Source organism: Dipodomys spectabilis, unplaced genomic scaffold (genome assembly GCF_019054845.1).
Source record: "Dipodomys spectabilis isolate Male_0828 unplaced genomic scaffold, ASM1905484v1 ptg000573l, whole genome shotgun sequence".
Classification (NCBI taxonomy): domain Eukaryota; kingdom Metazoa; phylum Chordata; class Mammalia; order Rodentia; family Heteromyidae; genus Dipodomys; species Dipodomys spectabilis.
In genome coordinates this window covers 1,288,414-1,307,918 of record NW_024871250.1, presented here as the reverse complement: position 1 = coordinate 1,307,918, position 19,505 = coordinate 1,288,414, and the positions used below count along the sequence as shown (strand labels likewise).

Here is a 19,505-nt window from a genome sequence, read left to right as displayed (position 1 = left end):
GGGGCCTCTCTCCATGTTATCTGAGAAATTCACCAACTATCACTAACTCCCCCACCCCCACTCCACAATAAAGTCACCAACCGGAGGTCATGGGGAACGATTGCCAGATGTCTGTCTTCCAATCATCAGATCCTAGAATCCGCGACTAACATATACTAGAGTGTGAATGGTTGATGGCCCTCACCAGAGAGCAATCCTGGCAACCCCAATACGAGGTGTGGAGATGGGGAGAGGGGGTTAGAGGCGGGGTCCCCCAGGGCAGGTGTGTCTCTGGGCCCCAGAGCCGGCCATGAAGCTCCCTAACTTGGGTTGTAGAACACAAGCCAACCCATGGCTTTCTCTTCTGAGCAAGCCGACCCAATGTATCCTATAAAGTTCCATTTTCCTCCTCTTCTCCATAATATCCCAGGCTGGCTTGGGATTTCAGTTGGGGACACTGTGTGTGTTCCCAAGCCAGTACTGGGGCTTGAACTCAGGAACCCTTCCACCTAAGCCACAGCTCTACTTTCAGCTTTTCACTGGTTAATTGGATGTAAGTGCCTCACAGACTTTCCTGTGCAGGTTGGGTTTGAACTTGGATCCTCAGATCTCAGCCATCTGAGGAGCTAGGATGATGGGAGTGTGTCCACCAGCAGCTAGCTTTGAACAGCACTGTGTGTGTGCGCTCAGTCCTGGGGCTTGAACTCAGGGACTGGGCACTGTTCTTAAGCATTTGTGCTCTGGGCGCTGTGCCTCAGCTCTTCGGCTCAAGGCGAGCACTCTACCACTTGAGCCACAGCGGCACTTCTGGTTTTCTGGTGGTTTATTAGACAGAAGAGTCTGACAGATTTTCCTGCCCGGGCTGGCTTTGAACTGCCATCCTCAGATCTCAGCCTCCTGAGTAGTTAGGATCACAGGTGTGAGCTATCAGCATATGGCTGAACATTACTTGCCCCATAACCGACCCCTGACCCCCATCCCCCAAATGGCAAGGGTCCCTTTTGGTTCTCCTCCACAGGAAAGCTTAGCACATGCCCCTGTGTTCCACTGAGAAGAGTGAGGCCCGCCCTCTGAAGGGAGGGAGAAGAGAGAGGAACAAGCAGGCTTCCTGCCACTCCTGATATTCCAGCCCAAAGTCCAAAGCTTCAGGAATAGTCCACTCACAATGTTACAAACCTAGGTATCTTGTTGCTGGCTATACCCTGCAACAAAAGAAGTCATTATAGAGAGAACCCAACCATGATTCCAGGATAGCAGGGAGTCAGAAAAAACCCAACCACTACAAAGCACAAACAAAACCAGCTAGGAGAGTTAACTGAAGTTGTTACAGTATGTATCACCACTGTGTAACAAAGAGCTCCACACCTAGTTACATTATGTTGACAGGGCTCAGCCCACATTTTGCGTTGTATTTCTTTCTGCAGGTCCTGCAGCTTGAACACAGGGCCTGGCACACTCGCTGCTCAAGGCAGGCACTCTCCCACTTCAGCCACAGCGCCACTTCCAGCTTTTTTTTTTTTTTTTTGGGGGGGGGGGTCTGGTTGTGGGGCCTGAACTCTGGGCCTGGGCGCTGTCCCTCAGCTCTTCAGCTCAAGGCTAGTGCTTTACCACTTGAGCCACAGCGGCACTTCCGGCTTTTTTCTTTTTGCTTATGTGGTGCTGAGGAATCGAACCCAGGGCCTCATGCATGTGAGGCAAGCGCTCTACCACTGAGCCACCTTCCCAGCCCCATCTTTCAGCTTTTTTTTCCTGGTTAACTGGAGGTAAAGAGTCTCAGGAAACTTTTTGTAAGGTTGGCTGCAAAGTGCAATCCTAAGATCCCATGCGTCCTCGGCGCTAAGACTACAGGAGGGAGGGAGTGGCGCCTGCCCTGTGGCTTTGAACCTCAGTGGCAGTGGTCTGTTGGAATAGCCCGGTGCAGGGTCTGTCCCGGGGGCTTGGGCATCCTCTCAGCATGGAAGTATCCTAAGGGCCAGGTGGAAGTGGGCCCCCCTCATGCCCCCCTCCCCTTAGGTCACACACTTTCACCTGTGCAGACCTGTATGTAATCCCCGGTACTTGGAAGGTTTCCTCAACCTAGGAGTTCAATACCAGCCATGCCAACATAGTAAGATCCTGTCTTAAAAAAAAAAACAAACCCTGGCACTGGTGACTGACTCACACCTGTCATCCTAGCTACTCAGGAGGCTGAGATGTAAGGATTCCAGCTCAAAGCCAGTCCAGGCAGGAAAGTGTGTGAGACTCTTACCTCCAACTAACTGCCAGAAAACTGGAAGTGGAGCTGTGGGTCAAAGTGGTAGAGTGGGGGCTGGGAAGGTGGCTCAGTGGTAGAGCGCTTGCCTTGCATGCATGAGGCCCTGGGTTCGATTCCTCAGCACCACATAAGCAAAAAGAAAAAAGCCGGAAAGTGGCGCTGTGGCTCAAGTGGTAGAGCCCTAGCCTTGAGCTGAAGAGCTGAGGGACAGCGCCCAGGCCCAGAGTTCAGGCCCCATGACTGGACCACCCCCCCAAAAAAAAGTGGTAGAGTGGTGGCCTTGAGTGAAAAAGCTCAGAGACAGTGCCCAGGCCCCACAACTGACAAAAACAGAGGAAACATAAAACAGCCATAAAAAACCCATTAAGCCAATCAAGCAACACCCATTCTGATTTTGTTTTTTTGTTTGTGGGACTAGAACTCTGGGCCTGGGGGCTGTCCCTCAGCTCTTCAGCTCAATCAAGGCAAGCGCTCTACCACTTGAGCCACAGCTCCACTTCCAGTTTTCTGGTAGTTCGTTGGACATAAGAGTCTCACGGACTTTTCCTGTTCTGGCTGGCTTGGAACCGCGATCCTCAGATCTCAGCCTCCTGGGTAGCTAGGATGACAGACGTGAGCCCGGGCGCCTGGCTTGTTATGTTTTGAATTAGTTCACTTTAGTTCTTTTTGCAAGGCCTCAAAGCTACTTGTGCTCTACCACTGAGCCTGCACCGCTGCTTTGCTACACCCATCGGCGTAAGCCAGGCCCTAGTCCAAACAATACACAGGCTGGGTTCTGATCTGGCACGCCCCGCCCACCTCTGCAGGAATGGCCAATGCTACTGGCTTCTCCACAAACACCTTTAATCACAGCCAGGGGAGACTTTTCCTTTTTAACTCAGGGCTGGCTCCTACAGGTTGGTGGCTGCTTCCAGGCCCCGTTCCTGAAAGTACCGGTGGGGTCCACGGGGGCGATTTCGGGGTTCCTCCTGCAGGAAATAGGACGTGATCCTTCCAAGTCCTTCCGGAGCAGCGGCTTCTGAGTCCTCCCTGTGGGAGGGAGGGGGGACAGTGGCCGTGCTGCAGGGCAGTGGGAACTTACAGGCTGGGCTGAGTCCTCCCCGCCCCCCCCACCTTTCCTCCCTCCCCGCAACCTTGGCAGTCTGGACTCTCACCATATCACCCCCTCAGCCTCCTTCTCTAGAATGGTCTGGGCCGTGCGCCAGCTGAACCGGACAAACTGAGGGAAGCCGAACACGGGCTCTATGTGCTTCCTCAACCAGGCTTTTGTCTTGGGGTCTAGAGACAGGGGAAGGGGAGGGGAACAGGGAGCACAGTGTCAGCCCCTGAGCCTTCAGGTAACAGCGTGGGCTTCTTCCTGAGCTGACCTTCTGGCCCCAGGCCCTTTGCACAGGCAGGGCCCCTCCTTCCCATTCTGTGCCTGGCCAAATGCTATTCACCGTGCAGTTTTAGGGAAACATCCCCCTGACCCCCAAGGACAGCACACACAAAACCAGCCGCCAGACCACAGGCCCCTCCTGTAGAGGCAGAAAATCAAGAAGATTCCTTAAACCCTGCTGGTGGCTCTTCATTGTATTTTTCTATTGTTTTCTTTTTTGACAGAGAGGTCTCCCTGTATACCCCAGGCTGGCCTTCATATCTCAATCCTCCTGCCTCAGACTCCCTAGCAAAGATAGGTTACAAGTGTGGGTACCACACCTGGCATCACTTTGTGTGTGTGTGTGTGTGTGTGCGTGCGTGCACACGCACACATGGTTCTGGGAATAAAATGTCAAGCATGCTAGACCAGTGTTCTACCACATAGCCATGCTCTACTGAGGATGCCCACGGTGACCACGCCCCCTGCTGAGCCACACCCCCAGTCCACCTCTCCCTTAATATACACATGGGCACCTTGGGTGTCCACTCCTCACTCAGAGACGAAGGGGTCGGAGGGGGATGGGCAGGATCTAGGCCTCACACACAGACCATGTGGCCATGATCTGGAGGTGGCCATAGCAATGTTAAAAAACTGAGAAGCCAAGAGTGGGGGTGCACGCCTGTCCCCCCAGCCCTTGGGAGGCTGAGGCAGGAGGACCTTGACTTCCAGGCCGGCCTAGGCTACACAGCCAGACCCAGTCAGCCCTACAGCCTCCAGAGCCTGGCAAACCACATTATCATCACAAAACCTGACAGCAATGCCCTCACCATTGGGGTAGCCTGAGCCATAGTCAGTGTCCAAGTCTTCCAATTGTTCGAGAAACTGCCAGTGCTTCACGGCCTGGTCTCGAGCCACCTGCAGGCAGGACAGGAAATTGGGTGCTCCCTTGGCCATGGGAGCTTGGTCAGCCCGGAGGATGGTGGGAACTGGCCAGGGTCAGTGGGGCCAGACCTTGGCACAGATGCTTGCAGCGCTGACCACCGGGTAAAGGGCATCAGCCTTAGCCTTGACCGTCACATCAATCCCAGGGAAGCGTTGCTGCAACCGCGCCTGGTATGTTTCTGGCATCCCCACGGTGTCCACGAATACCTGCCATGGTGACAGAGGATTCAGTCAACAAACAGCCAGAGGGGAAAAACCACACAACAGGACCTAGCCTCTTAGTCTCTGCACCTGCTTTACCATCGCCCACAATAGGCTTCCTTCTTCTCTTCCTTCTCATTTTCCTTTTTTTGGGTGAGTGTGAGTGTAAGCATGTGTGCATGCACACACATGACAAACTAGGGCTTGAATTCAGGGCCTAGGAGCTACCTCTTAACATTTTAACTTAAGGCTAAGCACTTAGCTGGATAGCAGTGGCTCACAACAAGCTACTCAGGAGGCTGAGATCTGAGGATTGCAGTTCAAAGCCAGCCTGGGCAGGAAAAATCCGTGAGACTTTTTTTTTTTTTTTGGTCCAGTCGTGGGGCCTGAACTCTGGGCCTGGGCGCTGTCCCTCAGCTCTTCAGCTCAAGGCTAGCGCTCTACCACTTGAGCCACAGCGCCACTTCTGGCTTTTTTCTTTTTGCTTATGTGGTGCTGAGGAATTGAACCCAGGACCTCAGGCATGCAAGGCAAGCGCTCTACCACTGAGCCACCTTCCCAGCCCTCTGTGAGACTCTTATGTCCAATAAACCACCAGAAAACCAGAAGTGGCGCTGTGGCTCAAGCGGTAGAGCGCTCACCTTGAACTGAAGAGCTGAGGGACAGCGCCCAGGCCCAGTTCAAGCCACACGACCGACAAACAAAACCAAGGCATTGCTAGTGTAAAGGCCCTGAGGCAGACCCAGCAGAAGCTGCAGCTATGGTAGGAAGGAGCAGTAGGGAGGCCCCATGGCTCGGAGTACAGAAGTGAAGTCCAGGAGCTGTCAGGGGTTAAGTACGGCCACATCTGTCTCAACAACCTTTATTTTCACAGAAACAGCAGACCACCTGACTGCCCCACCCTCTTCCCTCAGCCTAGGCCTTGAATCCCCAGGCAGAGCTCTTGTTTGCTTTGCTCCAGCAGCACTGTACTCCAGGCCAGGGCTTCGCAATCCCCTGCTCCAATCCCACTTTAATTCTCCAGTCAAATTCTCTCAAAACCACCTGTTCCTTGCCTCTGAGGGACCCAACACCATGCCGATTTCCCACATCACTTAATTTCCTTCTCCCCACTCAGACTGCGAATTTTAATTTGCACTATGATCATAAAATTAAATGTCAAGATTTACATTTCTCCAAGACCATCTGTTGCATGGGAAGCAGAGCGAAGGGGAGGGGGCTAGAGGTGGGGGAGGACTGTGGAGGAAGCTGGGCAGGTTTCCAGTTGAGAAGCAGAGGAGGGCTGGGCTAGGACAGAGGCTTTGGGAAGATGGACAGGTATGGGATTTGTTCTGGACTTTTAGGGCTAGGCATATGACAGCGCCAAGGGGATGGCACCCGCCTGGGGGTGGCGCTCTGGGGAGGCTGCGGCTCTCATCTCCAATTACTCAACTGGCAAATGCTATCCTTGAGCAAAAATCCTCAGGAACAGCACCAGGCCTTGAGTTCAGGCCCCACGAGTAGCACAAAAAAAAAAAAAAAAGGGCTGGGAAGGTGGCTCAGTAGTAGAGTACTTGCCTTGCATGCATGAAGCCCTGGGTTGGATTGCTCAGCGCCAAAAAGGTAGAAGGGGCACCGTGGCTCAAGTGGTAGAGTACTAGCCTTGAGCTGAAGAGCTGAGGGGCAGCGTCCAGGCCGAGTTCAGGCACCATGACCAACAACAACAAAAAGTCTGGCAGACTTCCCTCACAGCCTGTGGCTTTGAACCAAGATCATCACATCTCAGTTTCCTGAGTAGCTAGGACTACAGGCAAATAATACTCGGCTATTGTGTTTCTTGCTCAACTCACCTGTGTAACATTCACACCCTGATCCAAGGCATATTGGATTAGCCCAGCAGCGGTATCATGGGACAGAGAGTTCAGGTTGTATTTAACCCTGCAGCGAGGAACAGCATTCAGTAAATCCCACTCGAGCCACAGAGCCCAGTAGCCCGTGTGGTCTGCCCTCCTCTCCCCAACCCCTTCTGGGGACACACTTCCCACCGCCCTTCCCCCCCTCACCGTCCAAGCATGCTGGTAGAGATGAGGTTTGGAGACAGCACGTCCAGAGCCCAGCCCACAAAGTCCCTGTGCTCTTCCATTTTGGCAAAGAGCCTTTCCCGCTCGTTCTCCGACAGGGTCTTTGAGTCTGGGAAGAGGGTTGGAGAAAAAAGGGGAGGGGGTGACTGGCTCTTTCAGCTTTCTACACTTTCCCTCAATTTCCCATCTGTCACACTGCATGTACCCAAGAACCCCATTCCCAGGTGTACACAGGGCTCACCTGCGACCTTCAGGGCCTCCAAATCCGCTAGGCGGGACAGGGGGCAATAGCAGACTGCATAGACCATGGGCCCTGGGGGAGAAATGGGTGTCAGATTTCCAAGAAGCGGGGCAAGAAAGGGGGTGCTACCAGCGAGCCCCTGAAACGCCGCCCTGGGGCAATGCGGCCACTCTTTTCGAGGCCATCACGACTCGGGATCCCGCGCTCCCCACGCCCGCCCTGACCGTGGGGGCGCACCCAGGACAGGGCCTCGGCCCGCTTCGTCGACGCCCAGAACGCAGGGTTCCTGTCGGCACACGGCGGGCACAGCCGAGTTCAGGCGACAGCGGCCCGTATTGTCCCGCTCCAGCTCTCGGAGATCCATGCCGCCTCGGCCGCCGCCACCAGCTGCGGGATCGGAACCTGCAAGCTCAAATCCCAGCGCGCGTTTTCCGCGGGTCCGGAAGTCAGGCTGGATTCGGACCAATCAACGCGCAGGACACGCCCCCAACGCGTTCGGCGGCGCCGGGGCTGACGCAGCTGAGGCCGACTTGGTTGCCGTGAGTCCTCCTGGGAATTGTAGTTCAGGAGGTCGACTGCTGTGGGTGTGGCTTGCAGAGTGGGAGGCGGGGTCGTTTTGAAAGCCCCGCCCCCGAGCCGCTGGGGCTACATCTCCCAAGGCTGGTCAGGACAGAGGGAAATAAATAGAGGGGAAATTGAGACGAAGTTCACTTTTTTTCAGGGCTTAGAAGGTGGAATGTCACCGCACTCTCAGACCACGGGTCTCCTGTCTGTCATTCCGGCTTGTACTCCCATCTCTGCCCCTACACAGCTCCTAGTATCAGCAGATTCCACTGGAACACCCCCACACCCCCCCCAACTTCCTTCCTCTCATCTTCCCTGTCCCCTTGATCTCTGCTACCCTCTTACTCAGAGCAAGTCTCCCGTGCCCTTTTGGAGATCTGGGTCCCCACCCACCAGGCAGGCTCATTTCACCCAACTTTAAAGTCCCCTCCTTTCTCCCCCTCCCCCAACCCTTCTCCTGCTACTTCTTCTATGGACCCCTTTTGGAGCTTTCTCGTCCCTGGGCTTCACTGAGGGCTGGTCCTGTCCGTGGGTTCGTGCCCTCCTCAGAGTTCCAGTTCTTCCATCTCCCTTTGCCCATTTTCCACATGACACCCTTCCCCCCCCCCCCCAGCCTTTCTCACTTTCTCCCTAGATATCAGGAGGGCTCCAGGGTGCTGACTAAGCTACGCCCTCCCCCTCTAGCCTCAAGCTACATTCTCGGTTCTCTCCACTCCCAAATTGTCTATCCGCCTGGCCCCACTGCCCTTCCTATCTCCTGACCCATCCCTGACCCTCTCTCCTCCTCCTAGCCTAATCAGTGCTTGGTGCTGGTCACTCACCCAGGCCTAGGGCCTCTAGTGGCAGTCCATCGGTTTGCAAGATGAACAATCCTGTGGCTGGCAAGGCTTCACCTGGACCAGGTCCTCGGGACTCAGGAACACAGGGTTGGATGCTTTGCCGACGACCTCCCTGTCCCGCTCCTGTATGCCCAGATCGCAGAAACAGCGCCACTTTCCCCACGGGCCCAGAAAAGCCTCCTCTGCTTCTACAGATGAAGACCCCAGAGGGCACAGGTGAAGGCCCCCAAATAGGAAGAACATACCTCTACCCCCTTCTCCAGACAGGCACTGCCACCTGCCACTTCCAATCTACGCCAGCCAGCCCACTTGGGAGTATGGCCTTCCTTAGCATATGTCATCTTCAGTTGACTTCACTGTGCCCCAGCGGGCACAGTGCCACCTGACCAGCAGAGCTGACAGGTGATAAATTAAATGACTTAATTGGTATAATGAAGGCACTTGAAGCATGTGGGAATAAAAATAATAATGACGATCATTTTTAAAAGCAGCTACAATTTTTTTTTCTTTCAGAACTGAGTAACTCACACCTAGATCCTTGCTTGGGGGCTTTTGCTGGTCTTTCAGCCACACCTTTTCTGACTTTTCAAGCTTAGCCACCCCGTTCTTGGCCTCTACTCTAACAAGCACCTATAATCCCCCCCATTCCCCCTAGGAGTGTATGGGATTCCTACTTCCTTGTTCATGGCTTTCTCATGACCCCAGTCCCCCTTCACGGCTTGCAGGTATCTGGGTTACAAGTAACAGAGAGAAAACAACTTAAGGGATCAGTAACCAGCCCCAGGGAACGTCGTCAGTGCTGAGGTGGACAGAGTTGAGAAGGGGGAGGGGAGGTTGTGTGGAGACGAATGGGCCAAATAAGAGGCCTAGAGGACCTCTGAGCATACCCCGCCCCGCCCCCCCGTCTGCGTTTACCCTTTTGTCGTTGCAGCCCTAGCAGCTCCCAGGTGTCACCTGTCCCGTGCTGGCCAAAGTACTGGTAATCAGTGGAAACTTGGGCAGAGGACACCAGCGTTAGAATCAGCAGCGACGGCAGCCACAGCGCCGGCTGGCTCCGGGCCATGCCGGGTTCCAACCGCCCCCGGTGCGCTCGGGGACCCAGCCAACGAGCAGAGTCTGCGGGGCCCCCGCAGCGCCCCCCCCCCCGCTCCCCCCTCCCACCCCGCAGGTTCATTCATTGATCCCCGGCCTCAGCATTCCCCCCCCCCCCCGCCCCGCGCTCTCACCCCCACCCCCCCGCCCCTGCGCCGTGCGCAGGCGCACAGACGCGGCCGCGCCACTCGCTCCCCCGCCCCCGCCGGCGCAGTGGACTCGTCCGCCCCGCCCACCTCCCCCCACACCCGGCGCGACGTGGTTCCGGCCGGGTATAAAAGGCTGGCGGAGCCCAGCGCGCTCGTGCAGCGAGCTCTCGGGCGTGTCCCTCGGCGCTCGTCCGCGTGTCCAGACCGGGTCCGCGCAGGTATGCACCCCCCCCCCCGAGTGCACCCCGATGTTGGGGTTCCCTCGCCTCGTGCATTCCCGGCGCTCTGGGGATCTCATGACGGGGCCCCTTTTGTGTTCCATCCGCCATGGTGGCCCGCTTTTGTCCTTGCGTGGGGAGGGGGGGGAACCGAGGCCAGAGTCTCGACGCACAGGCCCGATCGCCAGGCTCCCAGCCGCCTCCCCCCGCGCCCGCCCGCCTCCCTGGGGTGCTCGCCATCTCCTCCCTCCAAACCCGGGAGCGGGAGCCCGCTGGCCACGGCGCCGGCCCCTCCGCGGCCCCGGCTAGGGGGGCGGGTCCCCCGCGGCCTCGCGGGCCCGGCCGGCCGGGTGCCGGGGACGCGGGGGGGGGGGGGATCCGCCGCCCTGACTCCGGAATCGCACCCGGCCCACGGTGTGACCTTGGGAAGGGAGGACAAAGGGTCTCCTTTTCCCGCGCCTCCCTCCCCCGGCCCCGCGCCCGCGCTGACCGGGGCGGGGGGGCCTCCGCTTTCAGTCATGGCCTCCGGCAACGCCTTCATCGGAAAGCCCGCCCCGGACTTCACGGCCACCGCCGTGGTGGACGGCGCCTTTAAGGAGGTCAAGCTTTCCGACTACCGAGGTGATGGATGGGCCTGGAAGGGGGGCAGCCCGGGGAGGGGGGCAGCGGGGGACAGGGCCCTGACTTCTGGTGCATCCCTTCCCAGGGAAGTACGTGGTCCTCTTTTTCTACCCATTGGACTTCACCTTCGTGTGCCCCACGGAGATCATCGCCTTCAGCGAGCATGCTGAAGACTTCCGAAAGCTGGGTTGCGAGGTCCTGGGCGTCTCTGTCGACTCTCAGTTTACCCATCTGGCCTGGTAGGAGCCGGAGGGTGTATTTCCACCCACACCCCCTAGGGCTGAACCCCGGGCCTTTCTGTCTCCCCATCTGAACAGAATGGAAACAATGACACCCGCGCTCGTAAGGACAAGGACAGTAATTAGAGTCTGGCGACTAAGTTTCCTTGCCTTGGAGTTGGAGATGTTTTATCTCCCTGCGCTCTCAGGAGAGAGGACTCTTCCTTTGCTTTTAGTTCATGGATGTATCAACTCTCTGAAGGGGCTGGGGCTCAGGATGGAGGCAAGAGGAGGCTGGTAATTCTTAGCACAGGCTCCCTGCTGCTTGGTGGTGCTGGGGACATTCTCCACAGCTTCCCTGTCCCCAGCTCCTTTGGGTGGGGTGGGTGGGGCTCCTGGAGCCTGCTCTTGGTCCCCTTTATCTCTTGCCTCCAGCACCCCCACTCCAGCCATTATCATACAAAGATCCAGGGTGTCGGCAAGGTGCGGAGGCTTGGCATTTTGAGGTTGCCTAACCCTGTCTCCCCCCGCCCCCCTAGGATCAACACCCCGCGGAAGGAGGGCGGCTTGGGCCCCCTGAACATCCCCCTGCTGGCTGATGTGACCAGAAGCTTGTCCCTTAATTATGGCGTGTTGAAAAAGGATGAAGGCATCGCCTACAGGTACCGTGCGGTTCCTCAGCCCAGTGTTTGGGAACCCCTGTCCCAGGATAAACCACAGAGGGTGGCAGGGGGCTGTGTTCCTCACCTCGGACCCTCCCTCGTGTCTTCAGGGGCCTCTTCATCATCGATGGCAAGGGTGTCCTTCGTCAGATCACTGTCAACGACTTACCCGTGGGGCGCTCGGTGGATGAGGCTCTGCGCCTGGTCCAGGCCTTCCAGTACACAGATGAGCACGGAGAGGGTGAGTCGTTCTGCGCATGCCTGTTCACCGTGGAGAGACGCACCTCCGCTACCTGTCAATCAAGTGGATTGACAGGAGGCTGCCTACCCCAGTCCTTGTATGCCAGGGATATTAGAAGCCAATATAAGATTCATCCAAGGGGGCTGGGAAGGTGGCTCAGTGGTAGAGCGCTTGCCTTGCATGCTCGAGGCCCTGGGTTCAATTCCTCAGCACCACATAAGCAAAAAGAAAAAAGCCGGAAGTGGCACTGTAGCTCAAGTGGTAGAGCGCTAGCCTTGAGCTGAAGAGCTGAGGGACAGCGCCCAGGCCCAGAGTTCAGGCACCACAACCGGACCTAAAAAAAAAAGATTCATCCAAGGCCCTGATCTTCACGGCAAGAGTCTAGCCTAGGGGAGACAGGTAGCCCACATAGAAAGCTGGGACACTGGGCTGGGAAGGTGGCTCAGTGGTAGAGCGCTTGCCTTGCATGCATGAGGCCCTGGGTTCAATTCCTCAGCACCGCATAAGCAGAAAAAGGCAGAAGTGGCGCTGTGGCTCAAGTGGTAGAGCGCTAGCCTTGAGCTGAAGAGCTGAGGGGCAGCGCCCAGACCCAGAGTTCAGGTCCCATAACTGACCAAAAAAGAAGAAAAAAAGAAAACTGGGACACTGATAAAGCTCTATAAAAGCCTTATGAGATTGTGTCTCAGGCTTGAAAATATAAGTGGAGCAGAGTACCTTTTTTTCAGTGTTAGGAAAGAACCAAGGCCTCACAGGTACTAGACAAGTAGCAACCTGGCCCCAGCCTAATCAATCTACCTTTCCTTCAGCTGGCAATGAAGGAGAAAGGAGATTAGAAGGTGTTTAGAAAAAAAAAAAAAGCCGGGCGCTAGTGGCTCACGCCTGTAATCCTAGCTACTCAGGAGGCTGAGATCTGAGGATCGCGGTTCAAAGCCAGCCCGGGCAGGAGAGACCGTGAGACTCCTATCTCCAATAAACCACCAGAAAACCGGAAGTGGCGCTGTAGCTCAAGTGGTAGAGCGCTCGCCTTGAGCTGAAGAGCTGAGGGACAGCGCCCAGGCCCAGAGTTCAAGCCCGACGACCGACAAAAAAAGAAAAAGAAAAACAAGAAAAGGGGGAGTGGGCTGGGAAGGTGGCTCAGTGGTAGAGCGCTTGCCTTGCATGCCTGAGGCCCTGGGTTTGGTTCCTCAGCACCACATAAGCAAAAAGAAAAAAGCCAGAAGTGGCGCTGTGGCTCAAGTGGTAGAGCGCTAGCCTTGAGCTGAAGAGCTGAGGGACAGCGCCCAGGCCCAGAGTTCAGGCCCCACAACCGGACCTTAAATAAATAAATAAATAAAATAAAAAGGGGGGGGGGCTCCTGGGAAGGTGGCTCAGTGGTAGTGCTTGCCTTGCATGCATGAGGCTCTGGGTCTGATTCCTCAGCACCACATAAGCACAAAAGACAGGAAGTGGCCCTGTGGCTCAAGTGGTAGAGCGCTAGCCTTAGGCAGAAGAGCTGAGGGACAGCGCCCAGGCCCAGAGTTCAGGCCCCATGACCGACAAAAAAAAAAAAGGGCTGGGAATGTGGCTTAGTACTAGAGTGCTGGCCTAGCATGCATGAAGTCCTGGGTTCAATTCCTCAGTACCACATAAACACAAAAAAGTCTGAAGTGGTGCTGTATCTCAAGTAGTAGAGAACTAGCCTTGGCATCAAAGAAGCTCAGAGACAGTGCTCAGGCCTGAGTTCAAGCCTCACGACAGGCAAAAAAAAAGAAAAAAAACACCCACTGGATAGGGGAGCAAAACATCAACTAGAAAATCCTGCTGCGTGACATGGTATGGTGGTGCATGCTTATTATCCCAGCTCTCAAGAGGTAGAGGAAGGAAGATCACAGTTTGGAGTCAACCTTAGCCACAAAATGAGGCTGTGTCTAGGAGAGAAAACCAAGGGTACAAGAGAAAGAAGGAAGGAAGAGAAGAAAAAGAGAAGAAAGGAAGGAAATAACGTGGTAGGCTTGAAAGGCTTTTTTCAGACATGACATGTTCTTGGGCCAGAACCACTTGGCTTCCCAACTTGATCTGCAACCCAATCCTGTTTTGCCTTTGTCCCCTGACTTTGACTCTGAGGCCGGAGCCTGTCATGTGTGTCCTTGTGTCTTGCAGTCTGTCCAGCTGGCTGGAAGCCCGGCAGTGATACCATCAAGCCCAATGTGGAAGACAGCAAGGAATACTTCTCCAAACACAACTAAACTGGCAGACCCGTAGTGAGCTTCTATGCTTGGGTCCCATCTGTGCCCCCATCTGGATGTCCTATGCTGGTGCAGAAAAGGGCAGACCCTGGACCCTAAAGCTCCTGTAGTCTATGAGGGAAAACTGGGAGACTAGGTTAAAGCTTCTTTCTCCCACACCTGGGGATTTGGTGAATGGTTGACCACCCCCCTACCCCCTTTTCTGGAGCTTGTGTAGCTGGGCACAGGTCTTTAGATGACCAATAAAAGTATTAGGGACAGATGTGAATCTGTTGATGTGCTTTGTCTGCCATTGCTCTATACAATTGCCCCCCTCCGCCCCCCCCCATACACACTTCTCAGACTGACCTGGAAATTGACCCTGTGGTTACTGACCTTCACCACCAGGTGGCGACCTTACTTCATGCACCATTCACTCCTACATCAGCTTTTCCCTTGGCCTGAGCTGCATTGGGGTTGTGAGATGGGTGCTGTTTACTTGGTACTGCTGGCCAGCACCCATTTCTTCCCATAGAACTTCCCAGGTTCAAATGTTCAAATGCCATTCAACAGCCATAAACTTTTGTTGCTCTTGTGCTTAAGGCTCTACCATTTGAGCCACAGCTCCACTTCTAGGCTTTTGTGGTAGTTCATAGGAGATAAAGAGTCACTGGCTTTCATGCCCAGGCTGCCTTTGAACCTTGGTCCTCTGATCTCAGCCTTCTGAGTAGCTATGATTACAGGTGTGAGCCACTGGCACCCAGCTTCTGAGTCTCTTGATTGGATGGGGACTAAAGACTACCACGGGCTACCACGTCTGTAGCTGTGGCGGGAAGTTAAGAGTTAGGTATTACAGCAAGGCAGCTCCCAGACATTCTGATTGATGAAAGACATGTTTAAGCAAGTGGCTTTACCACTCTGGGACCCAATTTCCTTTCCACAAAACATGATTAATGTGTGTGTGTGTGTGTGTGTGTGTGTGTGTGTGTGTGTGTGCTTCAAGCACTGGGGCTTGAACTCTTGCTCACCTCTGGTGCTCTATGACTTGAGCTACACCTCCAGTCCAGCATTTTATTGGCCAATTGGATGAGTGATAAAGTCTTGGACTTTTCTTCCTTGGCTGGTTTCAAATCCCCAATCCTCTAGGCTCAAAACTCCTGAGCTGCTAGGATTATAAAAGTACACCACTGCCTTCTAGCTGCTTTGTATGTATATATTTGGTGCTGACCCTGGGGTTTCAACTCAACTCAGGGCAAGGAGGCTGTCCCTGAGCATTGTTGCTCAAGGCTATCACCCTACCATTTGAGTCACAGCTGCACTTACAGCTTTTGGGTATTTTAATGGAAGATAAGAGTCTCATGGTTTCTCCTGCCTGAGGTGGATTGGAATTGTGATCCTCACTCAGATCTTAGCCTCCAGAGTTGCTAGGATTACAGGCATGAGCCACTGGCACCCAGCTTACCTGTTGTATTATTTATTTATTGTTGGTTGTGGAGCTTGAACTTGGCCTGGACGCTGTCCCTGAGCTCTTCAGCTCAAGGCTAGTGCTCTACCACTTTGAGCCACAGTGTCACTTCCAGTTTTCTGGTGATTCATTGGAGATAAGCGTCTCAAGGGGACTTTTCTGCACTGTCTGGCTTCAAACCCATAATCCTCAGATCTCAGCCTCCTGAGTAGCTAGGACGACAGGCGTGAGCCGCCAGTGCCCAGCTTTCTTTACTTATTTAAGACAAATTCTCAGTCATTTTGCTTCAGACTCCCAATGATGGTGGTATCACAGGTATGCACTACCCTGCCCATTCCACAGAGCAACTGTTAATAAGGCTACCTCTGACGGTTATTCACACATCCCTTGGAAGTTTTTGTCCCTTTCCCTATCCCTGCCCCCTATACTGGGGACCAAACCTAGGGAGGTGTGCTCTATCTTGAGATACATCTCTAGCTCCCCGCACCTATTTCAAATGGATGGGAAATTTGCCAGTGCAATCTACCCCCAATCAGAGTTACCTAGACCTGTTTTTCCTCTTCCTAGCCTTAACCACTTTATCCAAATCATGTTTGTTTGTTGTCTGTTTGCCATGGTCCAGGCTGTCTCTGGGGGCCTAATAATCATACAGGGATTCTTGTTTTGTTGTGTTTATGGTTTGGGGGGTTTGTTTTTGAAGTGGCTCATGCTTGTAAATCCTAGCTAACCAGGAGGCCGAGATCTGAGGATGGTGCTTTGAAGTCAGCCAGGGCATAAAAGTCCCTCAGACTCTTCTCCAACCAGCAAAAAGCCAGAAGCAGATGTGTGGTTCAACTGAGTGAAAAAAAACTAAGCCAGAAGTTGAGACCTTGAGGTCAAAGAAAGCACTGGTACAAACAAGGGGGGGGAAGGAAGGGGGGGGGGAAATCCCCCAGCCGGGCCGCATCGACCAGGATGCCAGGATTACAGGCATGCACCACCAGGCTCAGCACTTTCTTTTAGGCACGTATGCACGGGCTGGCTGTTGAACACACACTTTGTCCTTGCACACACTTAGCTTATGCACTGTATCTCGGAACTACACCCAAGCCCACCCAGTATTTTATAGTCGCGCTGATGGACGTGTCTCTGATCTCCACTCCACCGAGGAGGGGAGGGGGCCGATGCCCCGGCTCTGGGGTCGGTCCTCCAGGCTCAGATCCAGTCAGACGCCTTGGGGCCAACCAGCAGTTCCCACCTCCCCATCCCGGCCGCGGGGGCGGCGCCCGGCGACCCAGCAGCCGCCCTGGCAGGACCAGACCTGGCAGTCGCCGTGCCCGGGGCCTGGCACCGGGAGGGGAAGCTGGCAGGCGGGCGCCGCCCTTCCTGGAGGGGGCTGGGGAGGGCCGCGTCCGCAGCCACGCTCGGGCTGCAGCCGGCCTCCGCCCGGGTCAATCACACCGCCCGGGTGTGGGCGCCAGCCTGCGGAGAGGCTAGGGGGTGCGTTCCCGGGGGCCCCCCGGAGATCGCAGCCCGCCCAGGCCAGGGGCTTTCCGGGCCCAGACAGCCGCCCGCCCGGGAAAATCCCGGCCCCCTTCCCGGCGCCGAGGCCCTGCCCGGCAGAGCCAGGGTGGGTGGGGGGAGGGGAGGGGAGGGGAGGAGATTCCCGGAATCTGCCCAGAGACCGCCGTGACGTCACTGAGCAGAATCGGCCCATATATGGACATCGCTTCCGCTGCGTCAGCGGGGAAAGCCCCGTGGCGGGCGGGGAGACTGGGCGGGGCCGCGCAGGCGCACTCCGCATCCTGCGCTGGGCAGCTTGTCACCGAGTCCTGCTGGACCGGCCACCGTCACCGCCGCCGCCGCCGCCTCTGGAGCTCGGGAACGCGGTGGCGGGTGGGAGGCTTGGGCTGGATCTTACGATGCCTGGACGGGGCTGACGAAGGACCCCCAAACAAGACTCACAAAAGCATGAACCCCACTCCGGTCCCCCCTCCCTCCCAGCTTGGAAAAAATGACCACAAAAATTAATAAAGAACCTTTTTTTTTTTTTTACTTAAATAGATTCAATAAAAAGAACAACAAACGCACGCATACACACCGACACATCTTAAAATAGACTCTTGGAGAGAGCAAGTTCGTGTTTCTTTTCCACAGTACGGTGCAGGGGGCAGGTGGGGGGGATGGAGAGGAGGGCAGGGGGCGGGGGTCCCCTCCCTAGGTGTCCCCGCGGGCTTGAGTACCAGGCAGCGGGGCCAGCTCCGCCGCGATCGCCCCCCTCCTCCTCCTCTTCTTCTTCCCCGTTAAATACACAAATATATTATATTCAATATGAATTGAGTCTGTTTCCAACAGAAAAAAAAATTACAAAAAAATAAAACAAACGTGGAAGGGGAGGGGGTTCTTGTAAACGTCGAGGTGGAAGGAGTGGGCGCAGTACGGGCAGTGTGGCCCGGGTCCAGTGTGGTTGGCGACGCCCCCGGGGTCTCAGGGCCGGGGCCACGTCCTCGCCCCTCGTCCCCGGGGCGCGCGGCCGTCCGGGCCGGGGAAGGGCGGGGGGGGGGGCGCACGCTCAGAAGGCGTGTCCCTTGACCCCCAGCAGCAGCTGGCAGCCGTTGCTGACGTGGGTCATGACCTTCTGCTTGAGCTGGGCCACTTGCTCCCGCAGGACGCCGGCGGTACTCGACAGCCCCGCGTTCTCCGCCTTGAGGGTCTTCACCTTGTCCTCCAGGCGCGCGATGCGCTCCAGCTTCCGCTTCCGGCACTTGGTGGCCGCCAGCCGGTTCCGCAGCCGCTTGCGCTCCACTTTGATGCGCTCCTGGTCTTCCATGTTGATGGGGGACACGGGCGGCGTGGCGTCGCGGCTGCGGGCCTCGGGCACGGTCTGAGGTTCCTCCTTGAAGGCCGAGGCGCCGCGGCCCAAGCCCAGCTGCGCGGGGTGGCCGCCGGCGAAGGGCGGAGCGTGCGGGAGGTAGCTGATGGTGGCCGTCGGGTAGGAGCTCCCGGTCCCGACGGCGGCGGCCCCGGAGGGGGCCGAAGCCGGAGGGTAGCTGCTGAGGTTGGTGTAGACCGGAGGCGGCTCCGGGCCGCCGGCGTAGACGCCCCCGGGGCCGGCGGGGGGAGCCCCGCTGGCGCCCAGCGACACGTTGGGGGGCGTCACGTGGTTCATCTTGTGCAGATCGTCCAGGGCTTTGACGAAGCCGTCGGCGAAGCCCTCCTGCTCCTCGGTGACGCCGCCGCCGCCGCCCCCCGCGCCCCCCGCGCCGCCGCCGCCGCCGCCGCCGCCCCCGCGGGAGTAGAAGTACTGTCCCGGGGGCGTGGGCGTCGTCGTGATCACGCCGTTACTGTTGGGGACGATCAGGCGCTCCAGCTCGGAGGAGGCGAGCTTCAGAGACGCGCCCGTGTCCGAACCCTGACCGGGAAAGTAGCTGCCGGCCGCGCCGCCCTCGGGGCCCGGGCCGCGCGCCCCGGGCGCTTTGAGCCCGCGGTACGGATCCGCCAGGTTGAGCGCCAGGCTGGGTTTCAGGAGTTTGTAGTCGTGGAGCGAGAGGCCCCCGGGGGTCCGGCCGTACCCCGCCGCCGCCGCCGCGTACGAGTCGTCGTGGTAGAAGGGCTGTTCCATTTTAGTACACATCCGGGCGGCCCGGGAGGTCTGGGGGTGGGGGTCTCCGCGGGGGGCCGCCCCGGGCCCTCGCGGCGGCGATCGGGGTCCGCGCGCCGCGGCCGGCTCGTCCCCCACGCCTTCCCCGCTCGCTCCGGTCCGTCCGGTCGCGCGTTCCTCTTCCCCCCCCCGCGGGGTGGGGTGAGGGGAGGGGGGTGCTCGGTACCCACCGAGAGCGGCGGGAGCCTGGCGGGCGCGGGCGCTCGCTCGGCGGGGCCCCTCCGGTCCTCCGCGGGTGCGCTCGCGGGCTCGGCGTCGCTTCTCCCCCGACCCCTGCTGCTGCGGCGGCGGCGGCGGCTCCCCGGCTCCCCCCTCAGGCTGAACTCCGACGCTGGCCCGGCCGCCCTCCAGGATCCAGCCGCTCAGCCCGAGCCCCAGGCTTTTATACCGCGTGTGTCAGCTGCGGAAGTGCGCCGTGATTGGCCGGAGCGGGAGCCGGGCCCCCGCGCCCCCCTCCGGGAGCGTGGGGAAGGGGAGGAGGCGGCTCGCGTCACTGTCAGGAAGCGCGTGTCCTTGTAAACAGCGGCCACGGGCCGGGCGGCGCGGCGCGGCCGC

At 57.2% G+C, this 19,505-nt stretch overlaps 4 protein-coding genes across 4 annotated transcripts; 1 reads left to right on the top strand and 3 right to left on the bottom strand.

The window, feature by feature from the left end:
- Positions 1–3,102: 3,102 nt before the first annotated feature.
- Rnaseh2a (ribonuclease H2 subunit A) lies at positions 3,103–7,485 on the bottom strand. Its single transcript, XM_042670576.1, has 8 exons — positions 7,275–7,485; positions 7,038–7,109; positions 6,779–6,905; positions 6,566–6,653; positions 4,605–4,742; positions 4,421–4,508; positions 3,388–3,511; positions 3,103–3,262 (listed from the first exon to the last, which is right to left on the bottom strand). The coding sequence occupies exons 1-8, from the start codon at positions 7,399–7,401 to the stop codon at positions 3,124–3,126; spliced, it is 903 nt and encodes a 300-aa protein (XP_042526510.1). The 5' UTR covers positions 7,402–7,485; the 3' UTR covers positions 3,103–3,123.
- Positions 7,486–7,619: 134 nt separating this feature from the next.
- Thsd8 (thrombospondin type 1 domain containing 8) lies at positions 7,620–9,566 on the bottom strand. The gene is made up of 3 exons (XM_042670578.1): positions 9,356–9,566; positions 8,423–8,628; positions 7,620–7,697 (listed from the first exon to the last, which is right to left on the bottom strand). The coding sequence occupies exons 1-2, from the start codon at positions 9,501–9,503 to the stop codon at positions 8,438–8,440; spliced, it is 339 nt and encodes a 112-aa protein (XP_042526512.1). The 5' UTR covers positions 9,504–9,566; the 3' UTR covers positions 7,620–7,697; positions 8,423–8,437.
- A 248-nt stretch (positions 9,567–9,814) lies between these two features.
- On the top strand, positions 9,815–14,134 carry Prdx2 (peroxiredoxin 2). Its single transcript, XM_042670577.1, has 6 exons — positions 9,815–9,899; positions 10,416–10,520; positions 10,606–10,759; positions 11,278–11,400; positions 11,511–11,641; positions 13,781–14,134. The coding sequence occupies exons 2-6, from the start codon at positions 10,418–10,420 to the stop codon at positions 13,864–13,866; spliced, it is 597 nt and encodes a 198-aa protein (XP_042526511.1). The 5' UTR covers positions 9,815–9,899; positions 10,416–10,417; the 3' UTR covers positions 13,867–14,134.
- Positions 14,135–17,579: 3,445 nt separating this feature from the next.
- Junb (JunB proto-oncogene, AP-1 transcription factor subunit) lies at positions 17,580–19,286 on the bottom strand. The gene has a single exon (XM_042670575.1). It carries the CDS (start codon positions 18,921–18,923, stop codon positions 17,862–17,864), a length of 1,062 nt encoding a protein of 353 aa, XP_042526509.1. The 5' UTR covers positions 18,924–19,286; the 3' UTR covers positions 17,580–17,861.
- Between the last annotated feature and the right edge of the window lie 219 nt (positions 19,287–19,505).

Coding starts and splice junctions, on each gene's coding strand:
- Rnaseh2a (XM_042670576.1), bottom strand. CDS start 7,401: ATGGATCTCCGAGAGCTGGAGCGGGACAATACGGGCCGCTGTCGCCTG. Junction 7,110..7,274: donor GGGCCGAGGCCCTGTCCTGG/GTGCGCCCCCAC, acceptor TTTCTCCCCCAG/GGCCCATGGTCTATGCAGTC. Junction 6,654..6,778: donor TCTACCAGCATGCTTGGACG/GTGAGGGGGGGA, acceptor TCCTCGCTGCAG/GGTTAAATACAACCTGAACT.
- Thsd8 (XM_042670578.1), bottom strand. CDS start 9,503: ATGGCCCGGAGCCAGCCGGCGCTGTGGCTGCCGTCGCTGCTGATTCTA. Junction 8,629..9,355: donor AGGGCTGCAACGACAAAAGG/GTAAACGCAGAC, acceptor CTTCATCTGTAG/AAGCAGAGGAGGCTTTTCTG.
- Prdx2 (XM_042670577.1), top strand. CDS start 10,418: ATGGCCTCCGGCAACGCCTTCATCGGAAAGCCCGCCCCGGACTTCACG. Junction 10,521..10,605: donor CAAGCTTTCCGACTACCGAG/GTGATGGATGGG, acceptor ATCCCTTCCCAG/GGAAGTACGTGGTCCTCTTT. Junction 10,760..11,277: donor CAGTTTACCCATCTGGCCTG/GTAGGAGCCGGA, acceptor CCGCCCCCCTAG/GATCAACACCCCGCGGAAGG.
- Junb (XM_042670575.1), bottom strand. CDS start 18,923: ATGTGTACTAAAATGGAACAGCCCTTCTACCACGACGACTCGTACGCG.